General features: G+C 53.0%; 2 protein-coding genes and 1 long non-coding RNA gene across 3 annotated transcripts in view; 1 reads left to right on the forward strand and 2 right to left on the reverse strand.

Moving 5' to 3' along the window:
* Positions 1–8: 8 nt before the first annotated feature.
* Positions 9–1,551, forward strand: LOC131383532 (uncharacterized). The gene is made up of 3 exons (XR_009213670.1): positions 9–392; positions 803–863; positions 1,173–1,551. It is a non-coding gene; the product is annotated as an uncharacterized LOC131383532 (long non-coding RNA).
* A 6,211-nt stretch (positions 1,552–7,762) lies between these two features.
* LOC116469637 (uncharacterized) lies at positions 7,763–10,070 on the reverse strand. Its single transcript, XM_032155065.2, has one exon. The coding sequence runs from the start codon at positions 10,067–10,069 to the stop codon at positions 9,422–9,424; it is 648 nt and encodes a 215-aa protein (XP_032010956.1). The 5' UTR covers position 10,070; the 3' UTR covers positions 7,763–9,421.
* A 1,431-nt stretch (positions 10,071–11,501) lies between these two features.
* Positions 11,502–20,010, reverse strand: part of SLC6A17 (solute carrier family 6 member 17) — a 31,981-nt gene continuing 23,472 nt past the window's right edge. The window contains exons 6-11 of the mRNA XM_032155064.2: positions 17,687–17,928; positions 17,202–17,394; positions 15,128–15,320; positions 14,178–14,337; positions 12,347–12,509; positions 11,502–11,870 (exon numbers count right to left, since the gene is read on the reverse strand). Coding sequence (XP_032010955.1) covers positions 11,502–11,870; positions 12,347–12,509; positions 14,178–14,337; positions 15,128–15,320; positions 17,202–17,394; positions 17,687–17,928 — 1,320 coding nt within the window. The remainder of the gene's footprint in view (positions 11,871–12,346; positions 12,510–14,177; positions 14,338–15,127; positions 15,321–17,201; positions 17,395–17,686; positions 17,929–20,010) is intronic.

The raw sequence follows: 20,010 nt of genomic DNA on the forward strand, positions 1-20,010 counted from the left end.
CCTGACCTCTAACCTCCGCCGGGCTCTTCTTGCTTCGTCCGTCGCCCCCTCCCCGCCAAGCTGGTCGCACTGTTGCGGTTTCACTGCGGCTGACGGAAGGCCAAGGAAGAAAGAGGGTAGAGACGCTGTGGCGAGGATCAGGCTGCCCTCTCCTTTCCCAGGCACCGTGTTGGGGCCTCCTGAGCACCCCGCCCCGCATCCTGCGCCTCGGAGGCCCAACGGAGCCCAAGACACCCATGGTCTTGATGCTCTCCGCCTCTGTCCCAGCCACCAAAGCCCCCGCGATGGAATGGGGGACGGGGTGGCCTTGGGCAGAGAAGCGCTTCTTGTGCCGGATGGAAGGAAACCGTAGCTCTGGCTGTGTTCATCGCGAAACGTGTTATGGATGTGGGGTGGGTGGGTGGCCCTGAAAAGCCATTAGTTAAAGCCTTTGCTCGTCATTGCCCTGGGGTCCACATAGGAAGTGTCTGTGTCCTGCCTCATGACCCCCTCCTGCTTCTACTCTTATTCTACCCATTACAATTTGACTTTGCCTGTGTATGTGTCTCCTGTCCCCTCCCTAACCCTGAGCTCCTGCAGGCGGCATTGTGCTTTTTCATCTTGATAGCTCCCACAGTGCCTGCCTCTGAGAACCTGTTTGCTAAGTGATTGAGAAGCTGCCAAACCCAAAACATAGGCACCAACAGGACTTTACTGGCCCTATCCCAAGAACAATTTCCAGATTCATTTGTTTTTGTTAAGTCCAGAACCTATTTTACATCTTCATATTAATCCCCATTGGGTTTTTTTTTCTTTTTTACAGCTTCAGGCAGCCACCATGCCTGTCTGGATGGTGTAAGGAGATCTTGAGGCAGAAATGAAAGGTGAATGACACACCTGCCCTGGACACCTGTGCACCTTCCCATTTCCAGATCAGGCAGTACCTAGCTCAACTGGGAAAAACAAGAAAAGGGCCTATGTGTGTCTCAGGAAAGGTTAAAAGCCCAGTGCCAATGCAAGGGATTTTTACAAGCAAAAATCTCATTATTAATGAGGCCAGAAAACCAAAATGACAATGATCTTTGATGATCTGTACTGATACGCAGGGGAGATGAGTTAATCAGAAACACACATTTACTGGCACCCCCTTTGTGCCCAGTCCCTGCTCCTCGAAACTGATGTTTGTATTTCAGAGTTTAGCTGGCTTTGAGTTTGCTGCAGTGAAAAGAAATATCCCAAGTGTGACTGGGAAGAGAAGACCCGGGACAGGCCAGAAGCTGGAGTGAGGAAGAAAGAACCACAGAATATTAATGTAATGAATAACTTTCAAGTCCTATCTGGTCCGTGTCCTGGCAAAGTCCCTTGGGGTCTCTCCCCTGCTTTCTGTTCATCAGGATGACTGAGCTCAGTAATTGTAAGAAAGGGAGTGTAGTGGGCAAGGGGACAAAACCCATAGTATCCCACCCCTGACTGACTTATTAATTCAATGAATACTTATTGAATACCTACGATATGCCAGAAGCGGTTCCGGGCACTGGAAATACATCAGCGAATAAAACAGCCACTTGTCCTAGTAAATCTGCCCAAATGGTGCTTCTACTCTGCAGTGCTTGTGGATGGTGATGAGCACCTGGGGAGATGGGTAGAGGGAGAAAGCTGCCAGGGAAAAAGGAGGCCAGGAGGGAAGGGAGGAAGATCAGAAAGTTGGGACGCGGGCATGGGAACCTAGGAAGAGCTGACAAAAACAGAGGGCCCAGCCTGAGAGAGGCAGCTGGGTAAAGGTGCGTGGGACCAGGGCTCCCAGCTCTGTGCACTGACCAGCTCCGGAGAGGTGAGCTCAGCCTCAGTCCTGAGGCCTCCAGAGAATGCCTCACCCTTGCTGAAGGTTATTCTAGAACTCTGGGTTCACCTGTTACCTGTGCCTCTCTGAGGGAGTCGATATGCTGCAGTTAGCACTATGGGACTTGTCCCCACCATTTCTTTGTGTCAGGTATTGGTGTTCTCTCAAAATGCGAGCCGGGGAAGGATAGGAGAGGCCCCTGCCCAGCCTACTGTGGCACAACCTACCATGGATGTGAGGGTGCTGCCCCCTGGTGGTATTAGGACGTCCTGGCTCCAGACCTCGCCCTGAGCTCTGGGGGCTGTGATGTGGGCAGATGGGGTGGCAGCTGATTCTGGGCTTCCTGTTGATTCCAGGACCTCAGGTACATCTTCTAGCCTAACTCTGCCATTGGGACTCTGCCTACTCCCTCCCTTCTTCATTCCTCCAAGACCTTGATACCTGACGGGCTTAAGCAAGACCACAAGGCAGCCGCTATTGGAAATTCCTAGTTCCCCAAGCTTCTTTCCCTCATTTTCACCTTTTCTCTTCTGTCCTCTCTGAGTGCCCTGGTTTCTTCAGGCTGTCAGGGAAGAGCACCTGTCTGAAAGCCAGTTCACAGAAGGTGTCAGCCACAGCGGGTTTCCCTCATCAGGGGTGGGGGTGTGGTGAAATAATAGGAAGAGAGGGCCATGGGAGATTCTAAAGGGGCACTGATGGAGGCTGTCAAGCACCTGCACCCTTTCCAGGCTCTCACCTCCCCCCCCCCCGCATAATAAGGTCCTCACCCTCTGAATGCTGATGCTGACCCTGTCTGTAGGAAGCTGAGAGTCTGAAATCAAAGCCATTTACCCTTCCCCTTTCCCCACTGGGAGCTTTGTATAGGCTCAGCCTCTTTAGGATGACTGGAGCCATCCAATCTCCTCTCCATCTTCCTTCTTTGAAACCCGTTTGTGGTGAGGGGCTCCAGGCCAAGGCGAGGTCCTATCCATTGGTGCTCACACTTTCCCTTTTTGATATTCTAGCTCCTGCCAGGGACTGACCCTCCTCCTTCAGGTCCAGGCCAAGGAGCCAGCATCCTTTCCCAACCTGCATCGCTCTCTTCCAGCCTGGAAAATTGAATTGCTTTATCAGACTCATTAGAGGGTGATAGGGCCTCCCCGCTCATAGGGGAACAAGAGAAGGGAAGGCAAGAGCAGGCTGGCAGCCTCCTGTCTGCGTCTCGGCTCACTTCATCCTGCCTCCCCCAACCCCAAGCAGCTTGCAGAGACTTGCAGGCTCCAAATCAAAGGTGAGAGCCTTCTTGGTGGGGAGGGGGGTTGGTTGGGGAGGGGCTCTGGGGAGAACCTAGCCCTAGTGATTCAGGTCTTGTGAAGATCAGTAGAATGGCTCTGCCTCAGGACTGAAAGCAGGGTTGGGTTGCTGTGATAATCCCAGTGAAGTTGTATCTGGGGCTCAAAGGCGGCCTTTGAGGGCCCAGCTCTTAAAGAGAAGAGACCAGAAGCTCAGGCCTGGGCAGGGCTCGGGGCCTCATACACTATGGACCTGGAGTCATAGGGTTGGAGGAGACCCGAGTGTTAGCTCATGGACACCTTCCCCCCACTTAGGGATGTCAGGCCTAAGCAGCAGCAGCGAACTCTGAGAGACTGAGCTAGGGCTGGGGTTGGGCCAAGGACAGAGAACGATGTGGGGGCCACCAGCTGAGTGGACCCTAGAGGCCTCCTCGTTTAAGGCTCCTGGGCTGGGAACTCAGCCTGCATCCAGACAGCACACCCCCCCTGCCGCGCCTGCCACACGCACGCTAGCCCCAGGTCCGGCTGGCAAGACCTCTTGACACTTAGCATTTCTCCATCTAGAAAAGTACAGATTGCTCCCACCTGGGCTAAGTTCCAGGCAAAACTGGTTCATTGCATTAGAGTAGTTAATTAGTCCTGATGGGCCCAGTCCCCTCCAGCAATGTCCTGGGGAAAGGGGAAGCAGCTGTCTGGAGAGATAGGCCAAACTCAGGTTCCTCTTGGGTGCTCCTGAAGTCCAGGGATTCTTCCCTGCTTGGGTCAGCCCTGGGCAGAATGGAGGGACCCAGAACCCAGGCAGCTCGGACCCAGGGACAGAGAGCAGATCCCCACTGAGTCTTTATGCTCTGCAGCCAGTACTGTGCCTGGCATGGATCAATCTTTGTAAGGGTTTGTGGTTGAATGACAGGCATAGTCTTCTCCCATCTCGCAGGTTTCTTCCCACCTAAGATGATGTAAGTAAAGAATGCGGCAGCGTGCCTGGCACCAGTGAGTGTGCCAGGAGGGGAGATGCCCAAGTCAGATTGTGACTGCCTCTGCGAGCCAGGGACTCTTGCCTGGTCCTTTGTATATTCCCAGTGCTCAGCACAATCCCAGGCACTCAGAATACCTGATTCATGCTTGCTTGATGCATGGAATTAATGAGGCGGGGGGTGGCGGGGGAGGAGTCCTCCCTGTCAGTTTCTTGCTGTGTGGCAGAGAGTGCACTAGATTGGGAGTCAAGAAACCCAGGCATTGGCCCCAATCTTCCCCTTGCTTAGTTGTGGGAAGTCTGGTCTTTTCCTCTTTGGGCCTCAGTTTCCCCCATTGTACAAGGAGGTTTGGCCAGATAATCACTAAGGTTCATATTCTGGTTACTATTGTTATGAAACAAATTACCCCCAGCATGTAGTGATATAAACCCAACAACCATTTTATTTTGTTCATTATTTTATGGGTCAGGGAATTAGGAAGGGCACAGTTGAACAGTTCTTGCTTAGGGTCTCTTACGCAGCTACAATCAGATGTCAGCGGGCTGCAAACATCTGAAGCTCAGCTGGGCTAAACGTTCAGTATGATGTGTTCATGTGGCTGGCAGTTGACACTGGCTGTTGGCTGGAAGCTCAGCTGAAGCTGTCAACCTAAGCATCTGCAAACATATCGCCTCCCTAGCATGGCAGTCTCAGGGTGGTTGGCTGTCTTACATGGCTGCTGGCTGCCTCTAGAACCAGTATCCCTAGAACACCAGGTGGAAGTGGCACGGCCTTTCCTAATCTAGCCTTGGAAGTCACATAGCATCACTTCTACTATACCCTGTTGGTCACAGGAAGCATTTGCTCACCCAGATTCAAGAGGAGGAGCATAGACTCCACTTTTGATGGGAGTATTAGAAAGAATTTGGGGCCAACCAGCAACAAAGAAAACAAAAACAAAACCCCAAAATAGCCTTGGCCCAAGTCACTGTGACTGGAGCTGTCTGGTGGTGACTGCTGGGGTGAATACGGTAATGTACAGGATCAGTGAGACCCCCACACTCTGGTACTCCCTTTCCTGGAGGGAGTTCCTTTTCTGCCTGCCTTCCTTGGCTTCTCTGGATTTTAGGCTGAAACTGTCCTTTGTGGATAGCTTTAGGAGATAGCTCATTGCATGGGTGATGGGGCCCCCAGAATGAAGTAGGCCCCATGGCCTTGCCCAGGATCGCAAGAAGGAAGGAAGGAAATATTTAATGAGCACCTATTGTATCCCCATATGGAAAGAAGTCGATACTGTATTCCAGTAGATGTTACTGATGAAGTTCATTTTTCCCTCATACCATCTCTAAGGAATAGATTTTATTGTCGTCCTCCTTTTACAGATCAGAAAATGGAGATTCCAGGGTTTAAGTGGCTTCCCCAAGGTGGTATGGTTGGCAACAGACCCATGATTCAAACTGCTCATGCCACCTGCCCTGGGGCAAACCTGAGGCAGAAGCAGTGGCCTCACCTGTCCTCCTGCATGCCCTTCTCATCCTCCTCTGACTGCTCCCTCCACCCAGGGCCCAAACTTAACCACTCACCTCCCCACCAGAAATGACCGGCTGTGTGTCCCAGTTCTGTGTCTCTAAGCTGATATCCCCTCAGGAGAAAGCTTCCACGCAGGTGCTGGTGACTGATGACAAAGATCCCTAACACTCTAGAATCAGCCCATTACATGGGCAGCCATACTCTCCCCATTCCCCATCAACAAGGGGGGCTTCTGTGTGCCCTCCCCTTTATTTGGGAAGATGCTGTGACCCACAGAAGATGGTGGAGGTACTGTGCCATTTTCCAGCCCCAGGCCTTAAAAACCTGGCAGCTTCCACCTCCTGCCTCTTGAAATGGTCTCTCTGGGGACCCTGAGCCCTTCAGTCAGAAGTCTGGCTGAGTAGCCATGCTGGAGAGGCAGTTGTAGGTGCTCACTCTGGCCGGCAGGCCCAGCTGAACTCAGTCTTCCAGCCATTCTCACTGGAGTGCCAGGCATTTGAGTGAATGTGAGGGCAGCTGCCTTGGACCCTCCAGACTAGTTCGCTGCTAGTTGAATATCACTGAGTGACCTTGGTTGCCACCAGAAGAGTTGCTCAGACAAGTCCTGCCTGAATTCCTTACTCACAGAACTGCGAGATAGAATGGTTGTCTTAAGCCACTCAGATTTGGAGTAACTTGGAACACAGCAATAGATAACTGGACCAACATGTGTTATCTCATTGAATCTATTTATTATGTCTGTTTTACAGACTAGGACATTTAAGCTCAGAGCGATTAAATGACTTGCTCAAGGCCTCCCAGGAAGCAGGAAGCTGGGTGGCATTTGAACTTGAGAAGTATGACTCTAGAGCTCCTTCAAACCAAAGCCCTTGTTATGCTGCATCTTGGCGGATCTGTGTGCCCCTCCTGGCAGGAGAGCTTGCATCTCAACCAAAAACATTACCTTCAACCAAAAGACTGAATACTTTACAAGGAGTGACTTTTCCAGCACCAGGCCATTTCCTGGTTTGAAAGATACATGGGGAGATGTGGAGTCATAGGGCCCGGCCCCTCCCTCTGCCAAACTCAGGACAGCAGGGGCTGATTTTATCTTTATTCATCTATAGCTGGCATGGAGCCTGTCCAGGGTGGGTACGTAATAAATGTTTGTTCAACAAATAAACTAACCCACAAAGGAATAAATGACAGAGAGGAGAAGGGAAGCAGGCTATGATCTGGCGAGGAAGGGTTTCCTGCCATCTGGTGGCTATTCCTGGAACAACACTTTCTAGAGCAAGAGAAGAAAATGGCAGGTTCCTTCAAGGTCCTTGGCCGCGTGCGGCTGTGTGCAAGCAGCATCATTCCAGCCTGGAGCTGGGTGGAGTGGGGGTGAGGCCTCCTCCAGGAGCCAGACTTCTTGTTTCTTTCAATGTCGGTGCTCCTAGAGGGTGAGGCAGGAAGAAGAGCTTCCCCAGCCACCAGCACATTCCGTTCACAGTGCTGAGTATTCAGTGGGTGTTTAATAAATGAATACTTGGGGTTGGAATGTTAGAACAGAGGTGATGTCAGATCCCCTAGTTCATCTTTACCTTCTACTGAAGTTTGCAAAAGGGATAGCTATCTTGAAGAGAGGGGCAGAACTTTAGAATATGCCTGTTCCAGGGGAGCCCACCCCCAGCACCCAAGAGAGTCCTGGTCCTCGCTCAGACCTCTGAACACTGGCACCTTCCCACCCGTCCTTCCCTGAGGCGGGCCTCCACACACCCCGCCCTTGCCAGACTGACAAGTATAGCTTTTCCTGGTAGTCAGGCAGGACAGGAGTTTCCCCTACGGGGTCCTGTAAGAGACCACCAAATACCATCCTCATTTCAGATGCAGTTTCACCTGGAAAAATGTAGACAGCAAAGGATCTCCCTTAGGAAACGGTTGCAAAGATGACAGCAAATCAGATATGTGGAATCGCTGGACCCCAATAGGGCCCTCTACAAGTGTGTGCATTGTTAATACCTAGGACAACTCCTAGGAAAATACAGATATGAACCTGTGCACACTCCCCGTGCTGTTCCTCAGCCAGCCAGCACCCACAACCCCCCTCAGCAGTCCTGTCCACCCATCCCAGTCCAAGCTTTTCACTCCAAAGCTTCCTGCAGGTTCCTTGGCCACCCTTCCCTCTCCCTCATTGCAAGAGCAAGTGAGAAAGGCAAGACGGGTTTGGTAAGAACAGACACTTTATTGCACACCATGGTGGGGGAGAGAGGAAGAGGGGTCTAGGGTGACAATGCCTCATTGCCTCCCCTGGGCTGAGTGGTTTTGACCCAGGGCTCTGACCAGCCATGGGACACATGGACTTGAATTGTTCTGAACTTATGCCAGAACCCAAGGTGACAGCCTGGTGTGTATGCTTGGGTCTGTACAAAGCAGAGCTTTCAATGAGAAGGGGCACTAGGCCCCCTCCCCCAGCCGAAGTCATCAGGCCCCAGTGAAGCAGCAGATCTCACATCTCCGGGCCTATTTGAAGGATCCAGGGATGCTCAGGGAGCCAGGTTCATTCTAACCGGTTTAGTTTCCAGCTCTTTTCACAGTGGGGAGTACTCTGGGGGAGTGGGGTGGGGGGTGGGGGTGAGGAAGGGCAGAAAAGCAGCCCCTCTGCCTGGTAATACTGCAGGCCTGTGCAGTGCCTGGGACCATGGCTCCTGGGCCCCAGCCTCATGACCCACACAGGCTGACTCGGAGTGGGGGTTCTCCTGGCACTGGGAAAGCAGCAACCCCTGCACATGTATTGCTGGAGGGCAGAAGCCAACCTCACTGGCATTAACTGATGTGCCCTACCTGTTCAGCCCCCATCTGGGCCTCTGGCTTCATGTTGCCTCAGTGAGGAGGGCGGAAGGCTCCCTGAGCAAGAAGCTGGTGATGGGGCTGCAGGGCAGGCACAGGTAGGGGATCAGGGGACTGTTGACTCTTTCAGGCACATCCCTGCCCTGGAGTTCCCTCTGCCTTCTGGTGGGCACTGTGTGGACAGCACCAAAGCCAGTGGGGGTGGGGACCCTGTGAAGGGATTTGGGGACCTGGTCCTCTCCTGCTACCTTCTGCTTCTCCAGGATTCTGGGGCTGGATCTTAGCTCATCAGGTGACCCCACCTGCCTTTGACTCCAAAGGCGTCAGAGGCACAGTGGGGAGGGGGCAGGCGGCCCTTTTCAAACACTGTCAGGACTGCCTCAACGGCAAATGCAGCAGTGCTATGAGATCCCTCTTGGGGTCTCGCCATCTTAAGAATCCTAGTACTTTTCCTCTGGAGAAGAGCTAGCAATTCTACTGGTAACGGCAAGAAGCTGACTGGTAAATAAATTTGAGGATTTTTTTTTTCCCTTAACGCCCTCCTTCCCTGTTTCTGGCAAACCCAGTGGTGTGAAGGCAATGAGTCACCAGCAAGAAACACATGCCTTTCCCCATAGCAGGGGGCTCCTGAGGCACCCTGCCGGCCCTGAGGCTCCCGATAGAGCCAAGAGGAGGAGGAGGAGGCAGGGGGAGGGAGTGTGGTCTTCAGGAAGGTGGTGAACACTGGGAGTCACAGATCAGCACGCTACACACACCCACACTCACGTATGTGCACACCATACACACAGCACGCACACACACCCCGAGCTCTAGGCCCTACGTCTAACACACAGCGAAGACACAGCAAAAGGCTACAATGAGCACTAGCGCGCCCACACCTAGCAAGCACACAGCCCCAGCTCAGCCCCTCCCGCTGGGGCCTGGCCCAGCCACACGCTACAAAATTAAAAATATATCAAATATACAATGAAAATAGATCTGTACAGCACTGAGGATGAAAATAGTCCACCAGCCACAGTATAATATTGGGTTTGTCATTTAACAGCATTTACACCCACATGTACAGAGTGAATATACAATAGAAACAGAATATATAGAAGAGTATATATAGTAGAGTGTCTCTCCTGGGGCTTTGCTTTTCCTGTTGCTAATTCTGCTTGGGATTTGGCAAGGGGCCAGGTAGTTGTTGTCAGGTGAGGGGGCCTATGGTGGGATGTTGTGCTCCAAAAGCTCATCTCTTTGGGGAGATGTGGGTCTCTCTCTCCCCTCAAACACTCAGGAAAGACAGGTAGGGCAGAGGGGGCTAGAAAGGGGAAGGTGTGGAAGAGGGATGAGTAAGGGAGATGGCAGGGTTGGGGGATAGACCGCTTCCAGGCTTGGGGGAACAGTAAGGAACTCGGGGGTGAAGGAGGGGACCCTGATTCTGGTCTGTCCCTCCAGGTCCTAAGAGCAATCTGAGCCACAAGAGTGATTTGCGACCCTTCGTGAGGGTGTCTGGGTTGAGCACTGTGGCCTGTTTCTGCCCTGCCCACCAGAGCTCTCAAAGATGGAGGCAGTATTCCCTCCTTTCTCCCTCCTTTCCTTCCTTCCCCCACCCCATCCGTCCATCCATCCATCCATCCATCCATCCACCCACCCCCACCCCCCAACCCATCCATCCATCCATCCATCCATCCATCCATCCATCCATCCCTCTGCAGACATTTACTCTTGGGTCAGGTTCCTCCCTGGCTGCACTCTGAGAATGGGTTCTCTTCCAGAGGAAGCCCTGAAGGTAATGGCAGGTGGGGTCGCTGTTGTCAGCTGCAGCCTTCTGCACAGGCTGGCCTCCATCCTGAAGACCAGCCCTTGCCTTTGGCAGCCTCTACTGTCCACAGCACTACCTGTGGCACTGGCCACTATGGGCCAGGAAGGCTTGGGAAAGGTTTCCAAGGTGTCTGCACATGCTGTGCACACTGGGCGGCTGTGCACACTGGGTGGCTGTGCTTGTGTAATAAGGAGAGTGAGTGGCGGCTCAAAGGGGCAGTGAAATTATCTTTCTTTCCCCAGGAGTGAGGCATCCTGGGGATAAGCCCCTGAACTCCGGGGACCCCGTTCCAGGGGAAAAGCTGCCACTAGACAGAACATTGGGCCCCAGGTGAGGAGGGAGGGGAGTGTGCTTCACAGTTGTGCTCCAAACCATCTAATTTGTGCTAGGAACCAACAATTTGTGCTCTGGAAACCTCTCCTTGCACTGTCCTTCTCTCTCCAGGAAAGAGGCAGAGGCCACCACTGTGGGCTGGGGAGGGGTGCTGGGGACAGGGAGATGGCTAAGCCCTAATTGAGGTGGGGAAGGTTCTGGTCCCTGTCACTGCACTCCCAGACAAGATGCAGGAGCACATACCACCCACCCCAGGCAGGGCCAAGGACATGGGAAGATTCCACCCAGGGACCAGGGCAGAGGAGGTTCCTCACCTTCTGCTACCAAGGCTCATGCTGAAGCCGAGGGCAGCACATACCTCAGAAAACAGAACTTGCGGCTTCTGCCTAGGCCCTCCCAAGTCTGAGCCCTGAGCCCTGGTGCACCTGCTCCCACCCTCCGCCTTCAAGCAGGTAGTCTCTTGGACCAGGAGCAACCCCGTCTGGGCTGGGCAGGACGGTGTCCTGTTCTCATGGCAGAGTGAGCCAAAGTCCGCTCTCCTTCCCCGGCCCCAAGGCCTCTCACCACCACCATCTGGCAGTTCAGGGGACCCCAGAGCCCTAAGAACTGCAGGTGGCAAGTTACAGGGAGAGAGGGAGGTGAGTGACTCCTGCAGTGTCCGCTTGGAATCTCCCATGGACTGGGAAGCAGGACTGATGGGTTGTTCCAATTACATGGCTGCAATTTGGTGGAGGCTCTTAGAGGGCTAGATGAGTGGGATCCTGAATTAGGAAACAGAGCTGCTTCCAGCCTCCTGCTCAGGGCTAGGGAGCAGAGTCTATTGGGACTGAAGAGGGGAGTGAGGCAGGGCAGACCCTCTCTTCTTGGGCAAAGGGCCTGGCCTGGGCCTGGTGGCCACCTCAAGGAAGAGGCCAGGCCTGGACAAGTGGGCAGGTTGAGTGTGGGGGGAGAGGCAGGCAGGGCTGGGGCAGTGGTCACAGCTCCGACTCAGGGGTGCTGGCCAGGAGGTAGCCGCTCCCATAGCGTCCATTGGGGTTACCGCTGGTCTCCAGGGGCGATGTGCTGCCGGGCCCCAGATAGGAACGGTGAGTGGGCATGGGGGAAGGTGCCTCACTGGGCACCTTGCTGAGGATGAAGCGGGTCTCATCGTTCTCCTCCAGGTTGGAGATGTCCTTCATCATGCGGCCCTTCTTGTAGGACACGGAGAGGGTGTTGGAGCCATCAGAGAGCAGGTGGAAGTGCCGCAGGACGAACACCACAGGGATGGGCAGCGTCGCCACGACGATGAGGGTGATCAGGAGCGCCATGGCCCAGTTGGGGAAATACAGGTAGCGCTCGGCAGCCTGCGGGTGGGCTGCCTTAAGGGCTGCTGCCGGCACTGTGACAGCCCTCCCCTCCCAGGCCCTCCAAGACTGCTCTCCTGCCCTCACCCACGGCCTTCCACTCCTCTCCCCTCCCACCATCCTGGCCAGGCACAGCCAAGGATGGGGGTTTACCTGGTCACCTTGGTGAAAGGGTCTAGGGTGGTTTCTCCTATTATAAAATAGACTAATTCCACTCCACAGGCATGAAGAGAGAATATGGGTTAGAAAGACTGGATAAGTGCACTAATCTTTCTGAGCCTCGGTGTCCCCATTTGTGCTACAGGGATGATGCCACCTCTATCTTTGGGTTGTTGTAAGATTGCGGTTTAGGTGTGAGGCACCTGGCAGGGCCTGGCACATAGCAGCTGCCCTAGAAAGGTGTATCCCTATCAGTGGTTGCATTAAAGGCCTGAGAAGATGCAAATGTCCCTAGGGTTTGGGGCCCCACCCCTCACCTCCTCCTTGATCCAGGCACTGTAGCCCGGGGGCGTGACCCCCAGCTGGATGATGCTGGCTGTGGTGAGCACAGCCATGCACAGTGGAGACACGAACTTCCACATGTAGAAATAGAAGCGGTAGGGGCGGAAGCCCAGCATCTCCGTCAGCTCCTGCATGAACCTGCCAGGCATAGCAGAGGGTCCAGCAGTTGGCATCCCTCAGTCACACCTTCCTCTTCCCCCATCACCATCTCCTCCAGAAAGTCTTCGTTTCCCAGTCCCTCCCTCCTGGGCTCTTCTATTCTTCACATTCAGTGCTCATTGTGTGTGGTCTGGCTGGCCTCTGGGAAGGCTCTACTGTCCTCCTCTAACGTCCTCTGATTCTGTCACATCATACCCCATCCAGAGATATGATAGGGCCCACCAGACACACCCTGGGCAGGTGCACGTCTGTTTTATGTATAGACAGCTTGTGTGTTCAGGGAGTGCCTAGCCCTTTCACACTGGCCTGGCTGAAGGCTCCCCCTGCTGGAAAAGCAGTAGAAGTGCACTTCTCTAGAGTCCAAAGGTAGAGAGCTGCCCTGACTCAGGGGTTTCTCACCAAGGGGTGGGCAGAATTCCGGAAGGCAGGAAGGCTTGTGCTTGAATTGCATACAAAAGAATCATCTTTACCTCAATAAACCCTAACTGAAATCTTGCATTACTTTCTATTATATCATGAATGCAAGCAAGCACAGTAGTATTAACAATACCTGTGACTGTCACCAATAGATTATATTTTCATATTACATCCCAGTTATTGAAAATATTGAGTCATCACTGATTTTCATCACTACTTCGAAGTTACCACTGTTCTTAGATCTATAGCTAGATCTTGTAACAATGCATTAAAAATAAAGTGCTCATACATTACTATATCACAAATTTTAAACAATATTTCGCTATTTTTCAATATAATAAGTTTCTTATATAACCCTACACATTTTATCTTATGCATTTAAAGTAACATACAGGGACATCACCAGACTGCCGAAGGAGTCCGGGACACAAAAATCAGCCAGAGTCCTTTGTGGCAGTGTCTTACAGCCCTGGCCCACGGTGGGTGGAAGCAGAGGAGTGTCCTTCCCCCCCACTTCCTGTGCTCTCTTAGGAGGCAGATGGCCCCTGTGAAAGAGCCCCACTGCCAAACCAGGTCCAGGCATCAGGGAGGGTCAGACCAAGTGGGTTAGTTGAGGTGGGTCTTGCCAAGGACAAGGATAATGTGGTCATGGTCCATGCTGTGTGAGTCAGAGAGACCTAGTTCTAGAACTCCTGGGAACACATATTTGCCCTAACATGAGGGATGAGGCCAAGAGTTTACAGTAAGTGTACAACTGCCCTAGGCTTAGGCTGTGAGACCCAATCCTTTCCTAGAGCTGAATCCTCTTACCCTACACGACCCCAAACTTGGGGCCAAAATCACACCTCATCTCATACCCCTATCTAGGCCCTTACAATTGTGAACCAGGCTGCTGAAGTCTACACGTTCTCTGAGGGCGAGGGCCTCTTGTAGACCCACTAAGCCCTTCACAAAAACTTAACAGAATTCTGAAGAGTTGGTACCCAGGAAAGGTGCTGTGGTAATTTAAGGATGATGCCAGGACCTGCACCTAGGACACCCAGTCCTCAGACTGGCTCTGTTTCTAGTGGCCTTAGGCAGCCATGTCCTTGCACTATGCCTCAGTTTCCCTAAATGATCTGTAAGGGCACTTTCAGCTCTGCCATTGTGACTCTATGATCTGCCTCTCCAGGGAATCATGATAGGACAGACCCCTCCTCCTGTCCCACCTTTCCCCCATGTTCCTCTTACTTCTTGGTTCCGTAAATCCAGGCCACAGCGATGTTCTCAAGGATGACGATGAGAGTGAGTGGCAGGGTGGCCGAGTAGTCGTCGAACATGGTGACAAAGTAGTTTCCGGAGCGCTGGACGAACAACAGCCCCACGAGGAATGCAAAGACACAGCAGCCCACTACAGAGAGCCGGGAGGCCGGTTTGGGGGCAAAGGTGCAGGGTGGGTTGGGCCCTGGGGGTCTCAGGGGCACCCAGGCCCCTCCCATCACATCCCTCCCCCAAGCATGCCTGCAGCCCTCCTGCCAGCAGGCCCAGTCCTGCACGAGGGATCCAGATGCTCAGGTTCTGAGCCCCGCTCTACTAGTAGGGGAGCACCTGAGGAAGGCGTTGTGTCTGACTTTCATCCCATGCCTCTGCCCCAGCACAATGCCTGGCCCGTGACAGGTGCTCTACTTAATTGTTGTATTTAACTTAAATGATTCATCTGATTGTTACCAGTCTTTTTCTCCACCTCAGTTTCCCCATTTGAGAACAGAAAGATACCCCGCTCTAGGGATACAGACAAGAGGTATCCCTCTATGGGCCCTAGATCAACTCAGCAAACCCCGAAGGGAACTGTGGACACAGCCCGGGACTGGAGTGACAAAGACGGAACAGGGCGCAAGGCCAGTGAGCGCCCCTGCCCAAGATGACTCAGCAGGCCCTTGGGGAGAGGGGCAAGTGAACTAACAAAGGGGCCTAGATGCAGGCCTCCTGGCTCACGTTTGCTCCAGATTTCCAAGTAGCTTTCTCTTCCTGGCTTGTGAGTGCTAATCACTGAGTGGCATAGCCAGGCTCCAGCTGTGTCCCAGTGTGGGGTGGAGCCTTCTGGGCGTGGGGTCATGAAGGACCCAGTCAGAAGCCAGAACGGAATTGTTGTCCACAAGGGCAGCCCGCAGAGCCTGGGCATGGGGGCAGGGAGGAGTTACCTGTGAACATCTCCTTGGGCACCTTGAAGGTGTCGATGATGGGCGTGGTGATGCCCGCCATGGTCCCGATCATGCTGCCCAGGCCCAGGTTGATAAGCATCAGGAAGAACATGACGGACCAGAACGGGGAGGCGGGGAAGTGCGTCATGGCTTCAGTGAAGGCGATGAAGGCCAGGCCTGTGCCCTGCACGGACTGAAGGCGGGGTGGAAAGCAGGGCCTGTGAGGTCACCCCTCCCTGGGGAGCCCACTGCTTCCTTCCCTCTGCCCTTCGAACTTTTGGAATAACTATTCCCTCTTTCACAGCGGTTCCCACCTCCACCTAAATCCTGTTGATTTTGGCCAGTGGGTCTCGAACTTTAGCAAGCACTGGAATCCCCTAGAGGTAGCTCAAAAACACCAACTTGGGAGTTCACCTATGGGACCTGGAATCTACAGGTTGTACCAGGAGCTTAGGTGATTCAAATGAAGATGCTCATGTTTAGAAATACACCCAGCTCAGGACCCTGCTCCTCTAAGATGTCTTTCCTGATTGCTCCAGACACACTGTGGCCGCTCCCAGCTCAGAACTTCTGAACCGCAGATCTTCGTGCAGTGGTCTCAGCCTCGGCTCTCAATGGAAGCACGCTGGAGCCTTTAAAAACACCGACACCTGGGCCTCACCCCAGGGACAATGACTAGATTGGTCTGGGGTGAAGCTGGGTGTTGGAGTTTTTTCTAAAACAAACAAACAAAAAAGCCCTAGGAACTCTAATGGGTAGCCAAGGTAGAGAATCACTGCTTTAATGCTTGGGCCATGCTTGTGGGTCAGGTGACCACACACTGCCCCCTGTCACTTACACATTGCCCTGTAATTAATGTTCAGTGATGGTAAGGGAACATTTCTTCCCCACTGAGTGAGTGTATAATTCTTGTCATTTGAATGCTATCAGAGTTGTATTGTATGAAAACACTGCTATAAACCTAGTTTTATTCAGAGAACCAGGCCATGCCCATGAGAACTGAGCAGGGTTTCAGAGAGTGTGAAAAGGGGAGGTCCTTTATGCTGCCAGTCACCTGGGGAAGAAACCAGGGTAGGGGGCCCGAGATTGGACTCTTTTGCTCTTGATCCCCGGGGAAAGGGTCGGGGTGCAGGATGCAGCCCCCTCAGCATTAGGACGGTACCAGTCCAATGGAGCTGACTTTTAACATGGAGCCCAGGGAAAGCACCCCCTTCCCCGGTCCCATGAAGGACAGGGTTGACCCAGGCTGACGGGAGCTGGCTCTGCCCCATGTGAGCCTTGGCTCCAGCCTGGTTCCCAAGACGCTGTGGGTATGTCCCTTTCCTGTTACCCCTTCTAACAGAACAGTCATTTTCAAAGTGTCCAGCTATGTAAGTATAAATAGAAGCAAGGTGTCCTAACTTGGGCCTGCGCATTAAGGAGGAGTCAGCACCCCCAGCACCACCCTAAAGTCTAAGTGTCATCGTGGCAGTGAGATTGGAATGGGGATGGGTGGGGGAGGGGCAGAAGCATCAAGAGGTGATTCTGAGCATGGGCTCTGGACCCAACTAACTGGATTTGAACCCTGCCTCTCTCACTTACTAGCTGTGAGACCTTCATCAAGCCCCCATCTCATAGGCTGCTCATCTGTAAGGTAGGGAACAATATGGATACTCAACTCATAGAGCTGTCTTGAGCATCAAAGGAGATAGACAACAACGGGCAAACACTAACTTCAACACTTCTTTGATGCATACCATGTCAAGGCACTGTTCTTGGTACATTACCTATGGCAGTGACTGATGTACGAGAAGCCCACTCAGTAAATGGAAACATCGTCCCATACACTTACTGTGACTTCTGAGAGGTGTGTGTCTGCCCTACTCCTTGTCTAGGCTCAAGCCTACCTCTGGGCAGGGACTTTGGCCAATACCTTTCTTCCCTTTCACTCCCTCTGGACACATAGCAGATCCTTGCTTACCAAATAAACTAATGACTACCTGTCAGCATCCTAAGGCCTGAGCCCAAGCTCCAGCCGGCCACAGCTACTCTCTGGGTTCCTGCCTGTCCTGGGAAGGGCAGCCTGTCCCCACACCTTGTCCAGCTCGTCCTCCAGAAGGCAGGGGTCAAGGCCCAGGGCTGAGAACTGGTCCTCCTTCACGGTCATGATGACATTGTACATCTCCATGTAGTCCTTTGTGGTCAGGTGGGAGAAGTTGACGTGGGGTGGGATGAGGTCCCGGCTCAGGACATTGGTGTTAAGGTACCCTAGGATTTTCTCAGCATTCCTGCAGCACAAAACCGAGAGGGCCAGGTAAGAAGGCAGGGGTGGGCAGTGGGTGAGATCCTGGAGGCTCCTCCCAGGCACAAAGGTGGGACCCTCATGGGTCACCGACAGAGGCATCTCTGAGCTTGTCCTTGTGGCCCAGAGCTGGAGACAGAGAGTGCTCCTCTGATCTCCATTCCTCAGCCTGAGTGGAGGGGACCTCTCTCCCCATGCACACCTGCTCCCCCACCCCCGCCCACTCCCAGGCAAGGTAGACAGGGAGAAGGAGGGACAGGAGGAGAGATGCCACCTACTCGACCACACACTTCTCATTCATGATGTTGGCCTTGAAGCCCAGCACGGCAAACACCACGAGGGTGGCCAACACTGACGTGAAGAAGTTGATGAAGGACACCAAGGCGGCATCGAAGTGGCAGTTGTTGTCCTGCTTATTGTAGCTGGAGAAGGCAATTACACCACCAAAGCCCAGGCCCAAGGCAAAGAAGACCTGGGTGGCTGCCTCCCGCCACACCTGGGGGTCCAGCATCTTGTCCAGCTACGGCAGAAGACCAAGGCAGGAGGAAGAAAAGAGACACAGAGAGGATGGTTTTATTCATGTGCACACCCCGTTTCTCACATACACACCCCCCTTTCTCAGCCTCAACAGAGTTCAGAGGCAGCAGCCCATAGTGGTAAGAGGCTGTGTGAACTTGGGCAATTTCCCTACTCCTCTGAGCCTCAGGTTCCCCAATATGCAGATCACAAGAGTATCAACTTCAGAGGATGATTGTGAGGCCCTGGTAAGATAACATAAATGCTGAGTGCTTACATAGTAATTTAACTGCTACCATGGCTTCCCATGCAGCCATCATACTAAGGAACATCATCAAGGCCATCACATATGGTCATGTAGTACACAGCTCTAGAGAGTGCCATTCACTTGGACTACAGTGTGACAGGTGCCTCCTAGAGTCCTGCGTGAACAGCTTGCACAGCAGCATAAGAAAACTGAGAATACTAGAATCTCCATGACGCCTTCTCCACCTCAAACTCCTCTACCTCATGAAAGGAAAAAAAAACCCAAACCACCTGCTTTTCCCCACCACCACCCAACCTGAAGCACAGAACCTAGACAATTCCTGGAGAAAGAGCCTCCGCCTAAGCTTCCATCTGCCCTCACACCTGACAGGAGCCTGAACTGCAACAGCATTTGGATGGCATGGAGCAATTTCCAAAGCCCCTTTCCAACCTATTTTCCTTTTACTGTTTGTTCCTTGGGGCAGGGACCAAGCCTTGGACCCAGCACAGAGCTTTAGAGTCTCAGACAGATCCAGATCCAAATCCTGACTCCCATCTTTAAATGGCTAGGAAGCCTTCAGTAAGTGGCACTGACTGTGTTACGAGCTTCAGTTTACTCATCTGAAAACAGGGAATAGTATAGAATCTCGGAGTGAATGTGAGGATCAAATGTATAGCAATGAGTAATGCCTGTACATAGTGGCACTCAATCCCAACAGAATGAGGCTGACCTCGTCAGGACAGGGTGTTGTGTGTTTTGCGGCGGTGCAGGAAGCAAGGATTACTATTCACATTTTTAAAGGGTAAACTGAGACCCCAAAGATGAAACTACTTGCTCAAGGTAATGGAGCTGGTTAGTCGGGGCAGAGTGGTAACTAAAATATAGATATTCTGGGCCGGGCCATGCTCCTGGCCCCAGCACCAACTCCTGACTCAGTTTTTCTATCACCTATACTCTTTAAAGCATTTTACCCTGCGACCTTTGCTGCTGAGGTGAACCTAAGTGACCTCACTCCAGACAGACTAAGGAGGCAAGGAGCCAGTTAGAGAGTTCACTTCCCTGTGGTGACAAGCCCTGTGTGGGTCCTGGCCCGGCTGCCCCTTCTGAGTACCTGTGGGTAAGTCCTCACCTGAACAGTGAGGTGTTGGACTTTAGGGTCCGTCTGGACTTTAGCTGTCTTTAATATCACAGCCCTAAATAACATCCAGGACACAGGGCCCACCTGCTGCCATCTCAGCAGCTTCCTAGGCATGTCTCAACTCCTGGCAGCACTCCAACAGCTGAGATGTTGGCAAGCTCAGAGGGCTGGCAGAGCAGTGAGGCTGAGGGCGGCACCCCCATGCTGAGGGGAAAGAGGTGGGGGATGGTAGTCGAGCCTTTGAGCTTCAGGGCCTGGGCACAAATGGAGACCCAGGAGGACAGTCTGGTCAGACAGCATGTGTACTCCAGGGGAGATTAAGGTTCCCCATCCAGCACAAAATAAGTAAAACCATCTTTAGTCCACCAAGAAAGTCCAGAACCCAGGCCTTAAGGATCTAAGGGCCCCTTGGCATCCATGAGGAGACCCTCTCCCCAGCCCACCCCTGTGTACTTATTAGGTATAAGGTGTCAAGGCCTCCCTGTGGCAATGACATGTAGCCACTCATCCATCAATCTCTGAGCACCTGCTGTGGGCCAGGCCTGGTGTTAGGCGATGCAGAGGCCATGGGGAACAGAGGCAATCAGGGTCTCCGAGTTTACATTCCAGCTGGAGAGAGACACATTGGTCAAATGATCCCACGAACAAATGCTAAATTGCAAATGTGACAAGGGCTGTGAAGGCTGGGCACCCAGTGCTCG

This window comes from Hylobates moloch, unplaced genomic scaffold (assembly GCF_009828535.3).
Source record: "Hylobates moloch isolate HMO894 unplaced genomic scaffold, HMol_V3 SCAFFOLD_5, whole genome shotgun sequence".
NCBI classification, from domain to species: Eukaryota; Metazoa; Chordata; class Mammalia; order Primates; family Hylobatidae; genus Hylobates; species Hylobates moloch.